General features: G+C 35.0%; 1 protein-coding gene across 1 annotated transcript in view; it reads left to right on the top strand.

Annotated features, from left to right (window-relative positions):
- The window catches only part of MKLN1 (muskelin 1), a 240,632-nt gene that overhangs the window by 57,954 nt on the left and 163,959 nt on the right, over nt 1-18,719 (top strand). Inside the window, exon 3 of the mRNA XM_044679015.1 lies at nt 18,022-18,164. Coding sequence (XP_044534950.1) covers nt 18,022-18,164 — 143 coding nt within the window. The remainder of the gene's footprint in view (nt 1-18,021; nt 18,165-18,719) is intronic.

Raw genomic sequence — 18,719 nt, 5'->3', positions numbered from 1 at the left:
AAAATAATCAGTAAAAACTTATTTTAAATGCTTACAGATCAATCATGTTTTCATTTATTTTTGGATGGAGGCCTTTTTGCTTTGTGTTCTTTTGCTATTTAAATTGCCTTTTTTGTCCATGATTATGCCAGTTTAGACTGATCTGATAGTTTTCTCTTCAAATCAATATTTAATAGAGAGGGATTTTTTTTAATTTGAAGAAAATTAATGTCCATTTAAGTTTTCATTTAATTGTTGAATATTTCAAATGGTTATAACAGTTCTCAAGTTATTTTATTCTTTTACAAGTTGCATATTGAGGGGGACAACTAGCTTATTTTGTTCTTACTAACGGGAACAGTGTTGAGTACAATGACAAATATTTTTATTTTAAACTTCTAATTTTCCCACAAAAAAAAAAGGCATTCAGTTTACATACATTATGATCAGTTACAGCAAGTGGCTTGATAGATGATGAAGGTCATCTTTGTCATTAGTCCATGCTGATGTATCGTGGTAGATTCTTTGAGATTCTCACTAAGCACTGACTTTATTTGTACATCTATATTAAATAATTGATGGGCTTATTCATTGTCATTTAGAGCGAGTTCACCATGTTAGTATCACATTTATTATGATAACTTAAATAGTATTATAATTAAAAATTTTTTGGCATGACTTACCCATGAGGAATAACAGTCTTAAAATTATTTAGGTCCCTCTTCATTTCTATAAAAAGTATCGTATAGTTGTTGGCATGTAGTTCTTGTCTGTGTCTTGGTAGATTGATTTTCAAATATTTTATATATTATGTAGTTATTTTGAATGGAATTTCTCAGGCTCTTTATGGTTTTGGTTGGTAATAGGGAAGGGAAATAAATGTGCATTTATTTAACAATTTACCAATATGCCAGACACTATGCTAAGTGCTGCAAATATTATCTCTCATATAAAAATACATTTATATATACATACATACACACACATATATGTACAATTTATAGATATATAGATATAACCATTGATAATGGTTTAGGTCAGTGAGGGGCAAACTATTCCCTGCAGGCCAGATGCGGGCCATAGTTTGCCCATCACTGCCTTAAGCAATTCCCTAATCTCTACGCCCCTACATCTACATGTGATTAGGGAATTGCTTAAGGCAGTGATGGGCAAACTACCCTCTGGATCTGGCCTTTAGGGAATAGTTTGCCCATCACTGGTTTAGATTGATTTCTTCTATGGCCTACTAGTGCTGAATTTATTGTTTCAATTAATTTTTAGTTAATATTTAGGGTTCTTTAAATAGACTGTTGACTCAAAAGGAAGTTGTTTATTTTTGTTGTTGTTCCCTCAATTTCTTGTCTTGGCTTATTTCATAATAGCATTTCTAGTACTGTTAGGTTTTATGCTTTAGAATCTTTTGATATAATCATATGGATTTTAATATTGTTGTTATCTAGTATATTATATTTTTCTCTGAATGGAACTAATCCTGCATTTCTGGTATAAATCCTACTTGTATAATCTTGTAAATAGTATTGTAGCGTCTTTGCTAAATTTACTTATTATTTTTGTGTCGTAAGGGATATTAACAGAGTTTTTTCTATTTGTTTTTTCTTTTTGTTGAGGCAAGTAGGTAGCACAGTGGTTAGATTGCTGAGCCTGGAGTCATGAAGAGCTGAGTTCAGATCTTGGTCTCAAAAGTTTACTGGTTGTATGACCCTGGTCAGGTCATACCTACCCTCTGTCTCAGTTTCTTCAACTTAAAATAAGAAACATAATAGCACCTGCCCTCCAGGGTTTTTGGTGGATGAAATGAGATTAAAATTTGTAAAATACATAACACAGTAAAGCACACAGGCATCTTGATAACTTCACCCTTTCTTTTACTCTTTCAGTTAAGACCACATTTGTATTATTAAGTTTGGGATGGTTTCCTCTTTTCTCATTTTAAAAAACAGTTTATATAATATTGAAAATAAATTTTTTGAGTAGTTGATATTCTTTTAAATTTTAAAAAATCTTTTTTTTATTTTCTCCATTAGCTTTCTTCCTTCCCCTCCCAAAGAGCCATCTCATATAACAAAGTTGTTTTTTAGAAATAAAAAGAAAAAAGAAGAGGAAATCAACAGAAATAACTGATCAATACATCAAAAAAGTCTGAAAATATATACAGTGCTTGTGGATCTTCCTCCTCTGCAGAGGGGTTATGTGAGAGTATCTTCTTTTTTGCAAAATTATAAAGAATAAACATGACTTAAAAGAAGAAGTCTTTTATTCTTTATAATTTTGCAACATTTACACCTGACTTTTGGGCCATTATTCTTTCAGTTTATATTGTTGTAGTCATCATGCATGTTGTTTCCTTGGCTGATTATTTCATTCTACTTTAGTTCATGTAGATCTACCTCTGCCCATGTAGTACCATTTGTCATTTCTTACATTGCAGCTAAGTACTTTTCCATTACATTTGTGTACCATAGTTTATTTAACCATTCTCCAGTCGGAGTTTCCACTCTGTGCTATTATAAAGTGATGCTATAACTATTTTCACACACAAGAGAACTTTCTTCTTATCAATTACCTCAATAGAATTTCCAGGTTATGTACTTTAAATCACCTTACTTGTGTAATTCCAAATTGCTTTCCAAAATGGTTGTACTAATTCATAGCACCCCCAATAATGCATCAGTATCTATCTTCTCACAACTCTTCCCAAAGAAGACCATTTCCATCTTTGTTCATCTCTGCCATTTTTGGATTATGAGGTAAAACCTCATGTAGTTTTAACTTGCATTTCTTTATTAATGATTTTGAGCATTCTCTCACATAAAAAAATAGAATATACTTCAAAATCCATCTGGTCATGGAGTTTTTTATTTGGGAGTTTATTTGTGGCTTGTTAATTTTCTTTTTTTGATAACAGTTATTTAAATAATTTATTTCTTACGTTAATCTTAAGTATTTTTTTTAAGTATCCATTTCATCCAAGTTATTGGGTTTTTTTGGCATATAATTGGGCAAAATTGTTTTTTATACTTTATTTGCTCTTCAGTTGCTCTTGCCCTTATGTTGCTTCTCTATAAGATTTTCATAAAAGAGTTTATATTCTAAACTGGTATTGCCCTTTTCTGCTGGGCAGAGAGATCAATTGTTTTCTGATGAAGGTATTTTAAAATTCCTTTTGGTTGTATTATAGCAATTTACATCTAGTAGAAATAACTTCTGTACAAAATTGCTTAATTAGTATTGCTATCCATCCCTTTGCCCATTTTTTTTAATCAACCATTAATTTATATGCATCAACTTGGTTTGTTTTTGTTTTTGTTTTTGTTTTTGTTTTTTTCATTTAAAATTTAGTTTTGTATAAATGTTAACCTTTGCTACAAGACAATAGTCTGTATGGAGACAGCTGTTTTTAAGAAGACTCTTGTATCACTAACAAAGTAATTTCCTGTTAAGATATAGTCATTCTTTTTTTTTTTTTTTTTTGGGTGCTTGCCATTTCCAGCATTTTCCTTTTTTTAAAAACATACATTTTAATATTCTTAATAGCTAATAATAATACAAACAAATATTTATGTAGCACTTTAAGGTGTATAAAGCTTTTTACATTTTTTTCTCACATTTGATTCTTTTTGTCACATAGGTGCTTTTTATTGTCCCCATTTTACAGTTGAAGAATCTGAGACACAGAGACTAAATGTCTCATCCAAGGTCACACAACTAGAAGTCTGAGGCCAAATTTGAATTTGTCTTTCTGACTTCAAGTCCCATGTTTTACCAGCTGTGCTACTTAGCTGCCTTCTTATATTGTTATTCTTGTATGTGAATTTTGCTATTTAAATTATATGAAATAAACCTTTTTATAATTCTGTATGGCAGTAAGTCTATAGAATAATTTAAATAGAATTATCTTTTTTACTGTATTGGAGCAAGCCAGTTACCAGCATTAAATATTTATATAACTTAGGTCTTCCTTTATTTCTTTGAAAATTGCTTGTACTTCTGTATCTTGACAGATCAACATAAATATGCTTAGTGTCTTTTGTTGTTTTTAGGAAAAAAATTTCTTCTCCCTTGACCAAAGTTTGGCGATACTTTATTATCAGTTTTATATGAATAGAAACCTAGTGGTTGGTACATAGTAAGCATTTGATAAATGTTTGTTTCTTTTTTGAATCTCTTCGGCACTTATAGGTGTTAATTGGTCTATTGTACTTGTTACCAATGCAGGAAAGGATATTTATGCTATAAATACTGAAGTAGTTTTAGTTTTTAATTTTTTGGCTAATGTGCCATTGGTTTTAGTTGTATCTGAGTCTTTGTGATCTATTTGGGGTTTTCTTGGCAGAGATTGGAGTGCTCTTTTACCATTTCCTTCTCCAGCTTGTTTTACTGATCAGGAAATTGAGACAAACAGGATTCAGTGACTTACCCAGAGTCACATACGGTAGTCTGAGGCCAGATCAAACTTGGCTCTCTTTTGACTGTATTCCTGCCTCATTTAATTCTCACAGTAGGAATATTTTATTCACACTTCATGACTGAGTATTTCATCTAAAATTTTTAACTTCTCAAAGAAGAGCTCAAGAAATTCATTAAGAGAGTTGTTAGAACCTGAAACTTTAAAACCTTAAAAATGAATAATCTTGCTTATTTTCAAATGATTGAAGTTGTCTGGACTGCTTGGTCTTTAGGCCATTAAAGTTGAAGTAATAACTTAAGTAGATTCACAGCAGTACATCCTGAAGAAAAGCCAAGCTGTATTACATGTTTTTATTTAGTCACTTTAGTTGTGTCTGAGTTTTCCTGACCCCATTTGGTATTTTCTTGGTCTGTCCACACCACCTTGTTATTCTATCTTTCATGTTAAGCAGATGTAATTTTGGAAGTGCCTTAGGGAATACTAGTCCATTGCTTTACTGTTGAATCTCTTCCAGGTACAAATCCTTCAAGCTTCTGAACCCTTTTACTTCTTCAATTTCTTTAAGTCCCATGACATAGTACTTCCTTTCACTTCAATCTCATGTAGGGGTGACCACACATACTAGATCTTGGTATTACCCAAATATACTCAGTCTAATTCCCTACTTACAAACTACTCTGGCATTGTATCCTACTTCTCCTTGTGCTTTATTCCTCTTATTCCAAGATACATATTCTTTTTTTTTTTTTTTTTTTTTTTTTTACCCTTGTACTTCGGTGTATTGACTTATAGGTGGAAGATTGGTAAGGGTGGACAATGGGGGTCAAGTGACTTGCCCAGGGTCACACAGCTGGGAAGTGGCTGAGGCCGGGTTTGAACCTAGGCAAGATACATATTCTTTTAGCACTTTCTCAAGCTATTCATAGAAGCCCCTGACTGATTCAAGATATAACAAAGTATCATCTTCTACAGGAATCTTTTGTTGATTCTCTCTATTGTTGCCCCCCCATAAGAATTAATTAGTTAATTAAATTAATTAGAGAACAAGGCTGTTTATAAAGAATGTTTCCAGCTTAAGAAAAGAGTTTGAGGTTTATCTTAAAAGAAGAATGTTCAAGGGGTTCTTTAAGAAGATAGATACCCTGATAACCAACTGGCCAAAGATCAATACAAGATCAATATCTACCATAACAAGTGGCAAGCCAAATAAGGATAAGAACCTGAAAGTTTATACAAATAAAGGCAGTAAAAGTAATTAAAAGGAATCATGCTCATGAACAACATGAATCTGGGAAATATAACCTAGGTTTTCATTAAAAGGATTCCTGGATATATCATAGAGCTCCCATTCCCAAAGTCAGGGCTGGACATCTTATAAGATGTCTGACAGTACTAGATATTTTGAAGCTAACACCACTAAGTGATTGTGGAGTGCTCTCAGGGTTAATGATGAAAGTGTTAATATACTACATCTTAAATGAAGATTAGGAGAAAGAAACAACTGAGGGAGAGTCAAAACAATATGAGACCACATTATTTGGAGATTGTAATACTAAGACAAGGCAAAATGGAGTAGTACTTTGAAGGCACTAAATTAGACAAGGAAACCATTGACTTGACCAAGAATATTGACACTTTCCTCCCACTATGTGAAGTTCCCACATTAACACCTGAGCATGATTTAATTAACATCAGGCATCATAAGGCATGTACTCAGGTGGACGTGGACAGTTTTAAGAAGGGTACTCCTCCTTTTGAGGAGGAACCTGTGACAGTCATCAAGAAGTTTGAAAAAATAGTGAAACAGTTTGATCCTACCTACCTGGACTTTGAGTTTTTACTTGTTGAATTAATTGCTCACAAAGAGAGAAAAAGAAAAAAATAATTAGGGAAACCAACCAGGATTACAAAATAGCTGATTGGCCTACTCAGGACTCAAAACGGTGTATGAATAGTGAACAGAACTATGAAAAATTGGTCAAAGTGAGGCAGGCTGTTGTAAAAATAATGCAGGAATTCTTGAACAGGCCAGGGACCTGGACAAAACTCAAGAAACTGAGATAGAAGAGTGGAGAGATTCCCTCTGCATTTATGGACAGACTTATAGAGATGGGAGAATGGTACCATAGACCTTGACATATTGAAAGAAGGAGACATACGTCATTTATGGAGACAATTTGTCAAAAAAATACTTGTCCTATAGTGAAAAACTATTTCAAGATGCAATCCCCAGACTGGAATACTATGGAATCAGACAAATTAAGGCATGTGACTAGATATCTTTTTAATGCAGACAAAGAAAGATATGAGGAAGGGAATAATGAATTGGTAGAAGAAATGAGAAGGAAGATACAAGATCTAAAATTAAAACTAAACAAAGTTGAAAAACAAGAGACAACTGTGGCTGCTGTTAGGGAATATAGACCACCAAGAAGATTTAATGCACAGGGACCTAAATGTTACATGTGTGGGAAGAAGGGACACCTAATGAGGGACTGCAGATATTCGGGTCTAATATTTAGACAGAATGGGAATGGCTTTAGAGGAGACTTCTTTCAGTATAACAATAGTTATAGAAATACAAATACCAGAATAGATATAATCACCAGGAGAATATCCAAGCTGAATTAAATCTAGCACAAAATTATCTAAAGAATGGTGAATGACCAAAGTATTCCCAAGTGCTAAATGCAAATACCCAGAAACGGGAATCCCAGAAAGGGGCGCATAGTGGTCAATTATGAAGGTTTACTAGGGAAGATGGAACTTGTAGGAACTGAAAATGCAATATTTGAAACACAGAATTTAGAAACTGAAGCATAGACTAATGAATATAGGTTTTCTGATCCTGAACTAATGACTCCAATAATTCTAGTTCACTCTCCCCCAAACAGCACTGAACCCATATGTCATGTTGAAAGTGGGAAATTCCATCTGATTGTTTATTAGATATGGGAGCTTGTAAATTGGTGTTAATTAATTCACCTGACACAGAATGCAATACTCTAGGATCAATGCAAGTTGTAGGAATTTCTGGGACCCTTTTTGAGGAGAAAAAGCTGCCACCTAGGATGGTTTCTTTAGGGCCATTGTCTGTTGAGCACTCCTTTTTATTGATGCCAAACTCCCTAATAAATTTGATTGGGAGGAATTTTATTGTCCAAATTAAGGGCAACCATAGTGTCTACCCCTAATGGTGATATCTCTCTGGAACTATAGGAAGAGTCTTTAACTTTGTTCCCAGTGTTATTTTTAGAAGATCTAGCAGTGCAAAAGAATCAGACTTATACAATTTAATTTCAACAGATATCCCAGAAGCTTTGTGGGCAACATCTTCCACTGATGTGGCATTACTAAAATCAGTAGTACCTGTAAAGATTACAACTAAATGTGGTCCAGCTCCATCAATACAGCAATATCCATTATCTAAAGTGGCCATAGAAGGAATAATAGCAGTGATAGAGTCCTTGATAAAACAAAAGATCACCATCCCTTGTAAGTCTGAGTATAACATGTCAATATTGCCAGTGAGAAAAAGGAAGACTGGTTTTCATATTTGTCCATGATTTAAAAGCAATCAACAACCATGTAGTCAAGAGAAATCCTGGGGTACCTAGTCCCTCCACCATAATTTCTTCTATCCTGAGCAATGCCAAATATTTCATGGTGGTGGATTTATGCTCTGCATTCTTTTCTATCCCAAACCATAAAGTATCCCAGAAAATCTTTGCTTTTACATAGAAAGGATTACAATATACACGAATGCATTTGCTCCAGGGGTTCATAGAAAGTCCTACATTTTTTCCCCAAATTTTAACACAACACCTGGCAAGTATAGAATTCTGAGAGAGCAGACTGATCTGCTTCGTGGATGACTTGCTGTTAGCATCTCCCTTACTGCAGCATGCCAGAAAGATAGCAAGCACCTTCTAATGGAATTATTCAAAAGGGGACACAAAATTTCTAAGTCAAAAGTCCAGTGGTGTCTCCCTAATGTTGAATATTTGTGATTTGTATTAGCAGAAGGGTAAGATACATCTCTGAGAAAAGAATTGCAGATTCAGAAGTTAAGTGCACCAAAGACAAAGAAGCAACTCAGGGTTATTTTAGGAACAACAGGCTTTTGAAGGCAGTTGATACCTTGTTATGGGGAAATCACCAAACCTCTAACAGAGTTAACAAGAGTTACAGTAACAGAGCCACAGAAACTAAGTACAGAACATTTAGCAGCAATTGCAAAATTGAAAGAAGCCATCTTGTCAGCCCCTTCATTAAGAATACCTGATTAGAACAAACCGTTTGTCTTGCATTTGCATGAAAGGTGTAGAGATTAAAATTAATATGCAAAATCTAAGTATTATATTTTATAAAGTTTTACTAATAATAAACTAACATAAAAAACTAGAGTGAAAATGTGCTAAACTAACTAAGCCCGCTCATGAAGGAAGAGAGGAAGAGAGAGGCAGGACCTCAGAACTTATACAAATGTGACCACACAACATGGGGGAGAGATTAAAAGGAATTTTGGAAATATTCCTAGGGACTTCTGGGGGATGAATTCCAAGGTTTCAAAATCTCCATTTATACATAAACTCCTGTGATGTGATCCTCTGGGAGACCAGTCTCCTCAGTGGATCATGAAAACATAACTTAAAAATTGTAATAATTGGGGCAGCTGGGTAGCTCAGTGGATTGAGAGTCAGGCCTAGAGACGGGAGGTCCTAGGTTCAAATCCGGCTTCAGACACTTCCCAGCTGTGTGACCCTGGGCAAGTCACTTGACCCCCATTGCCTACCCTTACCACTCTTCCACGTATAAGTCAATACACAGAAGTTAAGGGTTTAAAAAAAAATTGTAATAATTTTTGGATAAAAGGAAAAGAGAATAAAACCAATGATTGCTAGGTTGACAAAAAGCCAGTTTGGGGGCAGTCCCCTTTGGCAGAAGAGTATCCATTCAAAACAAATGCTTCTCAACCCCCGGTCCCCCAAATAGTTCAGTTTCACACCCCAAAGTTCAAATATGGATCTTTTGGTTCAGCATGTGGTCTCTGCAGGCATGTTCATGGCACCTTCTCCAAACAGGCTTGTCTTCTGGATTCTGGGAAGTAGCAAGTTTCTCATCCTAAAATTACTCAAATTCAAATCAAATTTCACAACAATAATAGTCCCCCCTGAGGTGGATAACAACAAACATGGGGATCACTCAGGGATGCATAGCTGAGTTATGAGGTATATGAATCAATTTGCAAAAGAAATTAAAAACATTTAAAAATCCAAATAAAAGAGAAAAAATAATTTATGGATGAAATATAAAATATCAAAACCTTATGTCTAAAAAATCTAAGTGAAGGAACAACAAACCTATAACAGGTCCTTGAATCAGGGACCAATTAAAGTGATTTATGTAATTATGCACTTACCCAGTCAGTAGCCAGGACTACAGAAAGTTTGCCACACTGAAAGATGGAAAGGGACTAGATTATAGGAGCCAGGATGGCAGCCATAGTGAGATGCTTGATGGGATTCAGGGAAGTACTGCCTTTGACACATGTCAAAACAACCGCAACCTTGAACCCCAAACAAGTTCACTTCCTCTTATCTTGGCTCAAAATTAAATCAATCCCACTGGGATTGGTTGGTCTCTTTGACCTTGTCCTCGATAGGCACTATGCAGGTTAGCTTTGTGCTTCTTTGGCACTGTGCAGTGGCCTTTTTTATATTTCCTTCACCTGGAATTAGAATCATTAAGCAAAGACCCACAATTTTTAAAAATAATCAGTGGCATTATTTTTATAGTTTAAAGCTTTTTGGGTATGCATTAATATTAGAACAGATGTATCTTGAACTTGTATTACTACAAAATCAAAAAATAGATTAATATTGATCATGTGTACTTTAAAGTACTCAAATACTATATTGCAAGTACAAGGAAAAAAACAATAATAAAAAGTGTTTTAAAAATCAAAAATACATAGCTTAGAATTAGTGACACACTGTGTCAACCAAGGAGATTTAGAGTACAAAGGATCATCACCAAAAATGAGATCCATTTCCTTTTTAACTTGGACATGATCCACTGTGTGAGTGCAAATGATTTTTTACAAAGTAATAGTTTGATATAAAGAACAGTAGTATAGCAGATAATGTACATTCAAAAAAGTACCAAAATCCCCCAAATTCACAATAACCCAGTTAATAACAATAGCAAACAAACCCAAATATTGTAATAGGATTCACATGAGTTGTTGTGTGACATTTAAAACCTATGAACTGATGGATACTTGTCACAAATTCTGTAGATGTAGCAAATCTTTCAACCTTGGCAAAGATATTTTTAACAAAGCCTATTACTGCCATTATTTCAAAGTTTTGCAGAAGAGCCTAGAAAAATAGAAATCTCTATACTGCTGCTGAAAACCTTTTGGGGTCTTAAAACATCACCAAGACATCTAGATTGTTCTGGTGGAAGTAAATTAAACTAAAGTGTTAATGCAGGATCTCCTTTGGCTTTCTGCTTTATATGAAAATTTTGGAAGGAATTTCTTTTTGGTTCTCTACCTTTAATGCAAAATTCTTTATAAAATATACATATGTAAAAATATCTATTTAGAAGGCATTAGACATTCAAAGTCATTTTTAAAGACCCCTTAAAATTAATTTTAATTCTTAAGTCATTAAATTCTCCAAAGTTGTATACAAATATAACCAGTTCTGATGGAGTCCATCCATCATCACAATTAACAAAGGCAAAATAAAAGGCTGTATAAGCAACATGTTACTTCAATAGATCAGGTCGACTTACAGGCTTTTACAGCTTAAAATAAAATTTTTTTTTGAGTAAGATCTTCATGGGCTTTCATAATGATATGTTCGTCAGTACAGTCATAGGGCAAAGGTACAAAATAAAGAATCATGTAACAAAATAGTATTGATTACATTAATACAGATAAGTTAAAAAAATTTAAACTTTAAAGAAATAAGCAAATACAACAATATAAGCAAATGACAAGGTAACAGGCAGTGCAATAAAAAAAATCCTTTCCTCCAATTGGAATAGACTTGTTTACTCTTGTGATAATTAGATAAAATCTACACTGCCCATCTTTAGATTTAGTCACCAAAGGTGAGAGCACCTCCAAATTCTGGTAGGTCCCAACCCATGTGTGCTAGAGTGAGTAAAGAATCAGATTCAACTAACACCCCACCCCACCCCGGGGTTCTATGAGGAGCTTCTATTGTGAGTGGACATGTAAATTAGGAGGGAGGCACAGGAAGTGACGCATTAGTGACCCCTTTAAAAGGAGAAGGTCCTTAGTCAGCTGAGAGTTTCTGGTGAAGAGGGCAGATGGTGAAGGAGGTCTTCTAGCTCTTCTGGTCTTTGGAGGTGGTGAGTTTAAAGACTTACTGAATCTTCCTGAACTTTTCTTAAGGAACTTCCTTAATAGACTGTGAATGAAGCAAAGCTCCTGGCCTCTGGCCCTCTGACTCTCTGCTGAGGGTTAATTAGATCGACCTGCATTAATTAGAGGATCATAGCAATTTACTTACTGTGTTAGATTCTTATTTCCTCTCTCTCTTCTTAATTATAAATAAACTTCCATAAAAGTCAGTTTTGACTTGAGGTTATTCCTAAATTGGGGAGATTTCCCCTTATAAAGTATTGAACCCCCAAACCCCTTTTTCTCCCTTACATTTTTAGGGAGGGGAGAAACTGAAAATGGTTAGCAAATAAAACAGTGGAGTCTGAAAAGGTTTTAAATTCACCTCCAAATCTCAGTAAAGTTCCTTCCCCCCCTCCCATATTTGTTATCCATTTATATTTCTTTTATCACAGCTCTGAAGTTCCTCATATACCCACTGGGCAGAATCTCTACTCTGCATGTTGAGAGTATTTAAGGCTTTCAAAACTTTGTCAAAATATTTCAGTTTGCTCTCTGTTTTAAGCAGTCTAACCTGTTGCATATTCTTGAGAAAAGAAGTAAGCAGAATGGGAAATAGCCAATGAAAATAAAAGCTGCCAGTTTAAAAAAAATCAAGTAGAGCCAATATGCACTAGTTAGCTATATAAACTGCAGGGTTTCAAGCTTGTTTTGTAATAGCACTTTTCCTGAAAAAGATGCTATATGGGATTTGTTTACAGAGTAAACAGAAAGAAGGGCAAAACTACTAGGCAGGACAATAGGGTATTTGCATAGGAAGGACTGGCTTCTCTTGGTCAGGAGAAAAGGCCGAAGGGCAGAGACAAAATCTCCAAAATTTGTACTTCAGATCCACTGATTTGGTTTCTGCCCTCAAAAGAACTGGCAGAGGAGTAGTCCCCTTCTTGTGAATAGCTTAGTTTTGTTTTTTCCATGCTGTATTCTCCTTGCTTAAAATTGCTAGGATAGGCTGGAAAACTCACGTGGGATAAGGGAAGGAATCAAAGGGATGGGGGTTTTCATCCTCTGTGGGAAAAAAAAATGGCTCTGATTGGCAGACTTTGGCAGATTGGCAGAAGTGGATCCGGTCACGGCAAGAGGAGGCTGTAGGCTGGGTGGGGAGTGGTGAGGAACGCTGGCTCAAGCAGATGGACGCAAGAAGCAGCAGAGGGAGACAGGCAGTGGGGCAGGGCCAAAGCCAATGAGCAGTAGAAGCAGGTGGCTTGCAAAACTTATCTGTGCTATCTATTCTTTTCTTAAAGACTTAAAAAATTCTGTAGAATTCTATCTCTTCATGGTTTGCCATAATGTAGAGATTAAAAATTAATATGCAAATGTAAGTATTATATTTTATAATGTTTTATTAATAATAAAGTAACATAAAAAACTAGAATGAAAAGGTGCTAAACTAACTCATTCCACTCACAAAAGAAGAGAGGAAGAGAGAGGTGGACCCTCAGAACTTATACAAACATGACCTCACAACATGGTGGAGAGATTAAAAGGAATTTTGGGAAATACTAAGGGACTTCTGGGGGATGAAGTCCAAGGGTTCAAAATCTCCATTTATACAAAGGAAAGGTGTGACTTCCGGAGTATTTACACAGTTTTTGGGTCCACTGCAAAGACCAGTAGCTTACTAATTCAGCTAAGCTAGATTCAGTTGTGGCTGGAGCTCCTCCATTTCTCAGGGGAGTGCCTGCCACTGCACTCTTAGTCACAAAAGCTGCAGATCTGGTGTTGGGAGGTCCACTAACAATAATGTGTCCACATGAAGTAGAGGCTTTGTTACTAAGACACAGAACTCAGACATTCTCAGATTAGAGGGTGACTAGATATGAGATTGCTCTGCTAGGCAATGAAAATACCACATTGAAGAGATGCAACACATTGAACTCGGCTTCCTTGTTACCTGATTTACCAATAGATGGAGAATCCTTAAATAACCAACCTCTGCATGATTGTGAAAAAGTGGCAAATATTGCAGAAAAGCCTCATGACAACTTGCTTAGAGCAATATTCCATTGGAGAATGCTGATCTGATGCTTTTTACTGATGGAGCATCCTTTATGAGAAACAGTATAAGGTTCACAGGTGCAGCTGTCGTTACAGAGTTTGAAACAATTTGGTTGCCCTCACTACCTAGTAATCTTGAGTGCACAAGCTGCTGAGTTAATAGCCTGGAAACAAGCATGTTTAATATCAAAGGATAGAAGACTCTAAATATGCTTTTTGTATTTGCCATGCTGTAGGATTTATATGGCTACAACATGGTTTCTTAACACTATCAGGGAAGACTAAAGCAAATGCTATAGTAGTTAATGAACTCTTAGTTGCTCTACAGTCATCAAAAATGTTATCAGTTGTCCACTGTCCAGCACATACTGGTGGAAAGAATTTTATATCAAGAGTGTAAGAATGAAGGACAAAAGGAAAATCATGAGGGAGAAGAATCTTGGAAGAGAGCAGCATGAGACAAGAATGGCAGTTGAGAGAGCAGAGGATTCTGGGAGGATTCCAAAGCACGGTGGTCTTTGGTTTAGAGCTCTAGGGGAACAGAGGCAAAAAATGAGCTCTGAGGAAACTGAGGGCTATCCTGAGGATTTCCCCATAGGATTCTAATTCCTGCCACATTGATCATTGCCTGTGGACATATTTCTCCAGTCCAGGACCATTCATCCCGTTCTCATGGAGATTTCTGGACTCCGTCTTGGAACAGATCCCCAAACTCCATTTCCAGTCCTTGGCTTATAGAGAAACCCTTATCATTTGAACTATAGATACAATTTATAGATTAGACATAGTATTAGTTGGTTGGGAAGGAGAAGCTTAGGAGGAGACTGATTCTTCCTCCCAAGTAAAGGACCTTGGGTTAGAGATTAGGGCTGCCTTCTTCCTCTGACCTTCCTTATTAATATCCCTTATCAATTACCCGCACCTATCACCCTGATACTTCTAATTAAATACCTTTACAAGTCAGATAGCATTTAAGAATCATTGAGGGACAAGAAGGGAAGGAGGCATCACAGTTTTGCCTGGCTGAATTCATCTTTGAGCCAGACCCCCTGTGGTGCTGTTGATCGATCGAGGGGGGAGGCTTGTATATGTCTCAGTTCAGAACAACATCAAAATGGGTCACCTCATATCTCATTTTGTGGGGAAGCCTTCTCTCCAACTTGTGAGGACTGGCACACCTGCCCTAGACACCTCTCAGCCAAGGGAAAACCCCCTTCAAATGTCCCCTAGTATTGGTGGCTCCATTAGTAAGAGTGGAGTTACCTCATTTATCTCTCTTCCTCACCTGTTCTCCTTCCATCTCAGCCACCAATACAAGAGGGAACCATAGAGCAGACATAACAGCAAACATGGCAGCAATGGAAGGTCCTGAAATGATTTTAAATCTCTCACTCATTAGATAAAACTGATTTGGCAAAAACTTATACTAAGAAGGAAGCAAAGAAATGGAGACAGAATTTTAAAGCACAGCTAATAAATGGAGTTTGGGTTGCATCTTATGGAAAGCCAATATTACTAAGCATTTTATAGTGAAATTTGTCAAGGGTCATCTTGGCACACAAGGCATAGTGGATTCAGTGAAGAAGACATGGATAGCCTTTAAAATCTGTTTTATCTTCTCAGACATGTCAACAATACAACCAGTATGTATTCAAACAAAAGGCATTTGGTGGAAGACCTCTGGCTTATACCCCATTTGAGCATTTACAGATAGATTTTATTTCAGTGCCAAAAGCTGGGAACTGTAAATTCTGCTTGGTTATTGTAGATCAATTGACAAGGTGGCCAGAAGTTTTTCCATCTAACAAGAATACTGCAAACTTTGTGGCAAAAATATTAAGAGAAATCATACCTAGATTTGGCCTGCAGCAAGAATAAATTCTGACAGAGGTACACACTTCACTGATATGGTTTTACATCAAATATATGAATGCCTCGCGGCTTTATCATCCACAAAGATCTGGCCAAGTGGAATGAATGAATAAAGAGATCAAATCCATGATTGGAAAACTGTGAACAGAGACACACCTAAAATGGTCTGATGTGTTGCCACTGCTGTTATTCTATATAAGAACCAGACCCAGAGGAGACCTACATATATTTCCATATGAAATGCTATTTGTTCATCCTCCATTTAGCCCTGTGTATACTTCAGTGCTAGCTGGAGATACAACTACTACTGGGTATATAAGAGAATTACAGTGTAGAATCAAAGACCTTCAACAATTAGGAGTAATCATATGAACTAGACTTATTGACTTATCATTGCAATGCGTAAATCCCGATGATACAATCTATATAAAAATTTTTAATAGAACAGGAAGTACACAACCTGCCTGGGAAGGTTTGTATCAGATACTGCTTACAACTCCAACAGCAGTATAGATGCAAGAGAAGTCAAGTTTGTTATTGTAAATGTATATAATTGTAATTGTCTGTAACTATAATATGTGATTTGCGTTTTGCAGAATTTTCCTTACTTTCATTTTTCTTTAACTCTCTGTTGTAATTTTAGAATAAGATTAGTTAAGTGCAATGCTTCATTGAGAAAGAATCTTATTCTTTTCAAAGAGGTAATATAAGGATTAATTAGATTAATTAGCTGTTTATAAGAAGGTTTCCAGCTTAAGGAAAGAGTTTGAGGTTTACTTTAAGAGAAGATCTTGTTCAAGGGTTCTTTAAGAAGAATTTCCAGAGACCCCTAGGAACAGAGTACTCTTAGGAAATTTCCTCTCAGGAATAGATGGTTGGAAATTTCCTCTTATCAATCTTGGAAGATTTGATGGTAGATATCTTTGTAAAACATCTATATACATAAGGAAGATTGGAGAGTACTTGGAGCTGTTCTCTACAGAAGCTCCAGGTGGCACCAGAGAACTTTGTGAAAACTGACAGGCAGGTGAATCTCTGACTGAGAGAGAAAGAGAGCTATGAAGTTTATATATTTATTTAAGGAGATAAATGTTTTATAAATTAAGATAGATTTATTAGTAAGTAAGATTATTATATTTAGACAGCTAGCATAGTTAAGTTAGGCTTGATTTTCATCAAGCAAGAAAAAAGGCCCGTGAGGGAGGGATAGTGGGTTTGGGATTAAGTTAGAAACCTTCGCTTTAATTAAAAACCTTAGCTTTAGGGAAGTATATCTCCTATAAATTTCTATTTCCATATCCTTTCCCTGATATTCTCATAATTAATAATAAATGGGTTTTTATAGTAATTTTTCTGCAGCCAATTCCATCTACTGCTAGAATTGGCTAGGCCCTAACAGCTTTAGTGGAATCCTAATCAATACCAACTGATAACCAACTGGCCAAAGATCAATACAAGATCAATATCTTCCATAACACCCCCAAGTGCCTTGCATTTAACTATCTTAAATTTATTTTGTTTTATTTATCTATTCTGCACTTGTATGTGCTCAATATACATAGGAGCTAGATAGCATGTTGGATAAAGTACAGGACTTGGTGTTGGTAAGACCATGCTTCCTCAGACACTAGCTGTGCAACCTTGGGCAAGTCTCTTTAACTTCTCAGCCTTATGTATAAAATGAGAATAATAAAAGCACCTAACTTACAGGGTTGTTTGGAGAATCAAATGAAATAATATTGAAAAACACTTTGCAAACCTTAAAGCACTTTATAGATGCTAGTTGTTTTTAGTAGTAATACCAGCAGTTTATCTTCTGATAGAATATAAAATTCTTTACTGTATCACTAGAACAAATTGTGTATGTTTTATGAATGCAAGTAGAAGCTACATTGGAATGTGTATAGATGTTTTTTTTTTTGTCCTGTTAACATTGGGGTGAGATTCATAAGAGACACCTTTTCCCTTTTACATTTATATATTCTTTTCTTCTTTACCTCTTCAACAATTGAGAATATTTTCGTCCCTCTTTTTAATTTTTTCTCTTATATATTCCCTTTCCCTCCCTTTTCTGTCCCCTCTTAAAGCAACAAAAATAGAACAAAACCAAAATAAAAAGCCCCATATTTTAAAAAAAAATCCCTCCCTGATACAGGGAATATATGAATATAGGGGATTCTGAAAGCTTCTTTATTATTTTTAATATACTTTACAACTTTAAGAATTATTTTTTAAGATATTCTGGTATACTTTTTATTATATTTTATTTTGAACCCCTAAATTTAATTTTGTTTCTTATATTTAGTACCTGATTCTCAAGCTTGAAAGGCCTGCTATAGTGCAGAGTATCACATTTGGAAAATATGAGAAGACGCATGTCTGTAATTTAAAGAAGTTTAAAGTCTTTGGTGGAATGAATGAAGAAAATATGACAGAGCTATTATCCAGGTGAGTTATAATTTGGGCAAGGAAAAAGTTGTACCCTGCACAGTTATTTTTTTTGATAGCTTTGATTACTCATGTTTGAACTTGTAAGTGATGCGATTATTTTCCCCCATAAATATGTTACTTATTAGCAGTTTAAAATTTATCTCTTTTTAGTAAGTTTAGATAATACATTTACCATAGCAAAAAATTATTTATAATTTATTTTTTGTTTTTCCCTTTCCTATTATAAAAAGATATTTTCTTTACATATTTAATATCAATAATTATGTTGATTAGTTAATGTTAATGTGTCATATTTTCTATATTGTAAAAATATATTATTATAAAAAGAAAACAATTTTAATACTTTGTTAATTTTGAGTTGTCATTACCCAAAAAAGTATATTTCATCATAGAAATATGATGCACTCAGCACTGTCCTAGACTTGAAATTTATAGTAAGAGCTACTATTTTTAATCTAATGTTAGTATGATGGGATTCCTATGAATTTGGGTTAACAGAAAGGAACAAGTGTTAAGGTAGATGGATATATATATATATATATATATATATAT

The sequence above is a fragment of the Gracilinanus agilis genome, chromosome 5 (assembly GCF_016433145.1).
Source record: "Gracilinanus agilis isolate LMUSP501 chromosome 5, AgileGrace, whole genome shotgun sequence".
Classification (NCBI taxonomy): domain Eukaryota; kingdom Metazoa; phylum Chordata; class Mammalia; order Didelphimorphia; family Didelphidae; genus Gracilinanus; species Gracilinanus agilis.
The sequence above is the reverse complement of the archived record's forward strand: the minus strand, read 5'-3'. Positions and strand labels throughout refer to the sequence as shown.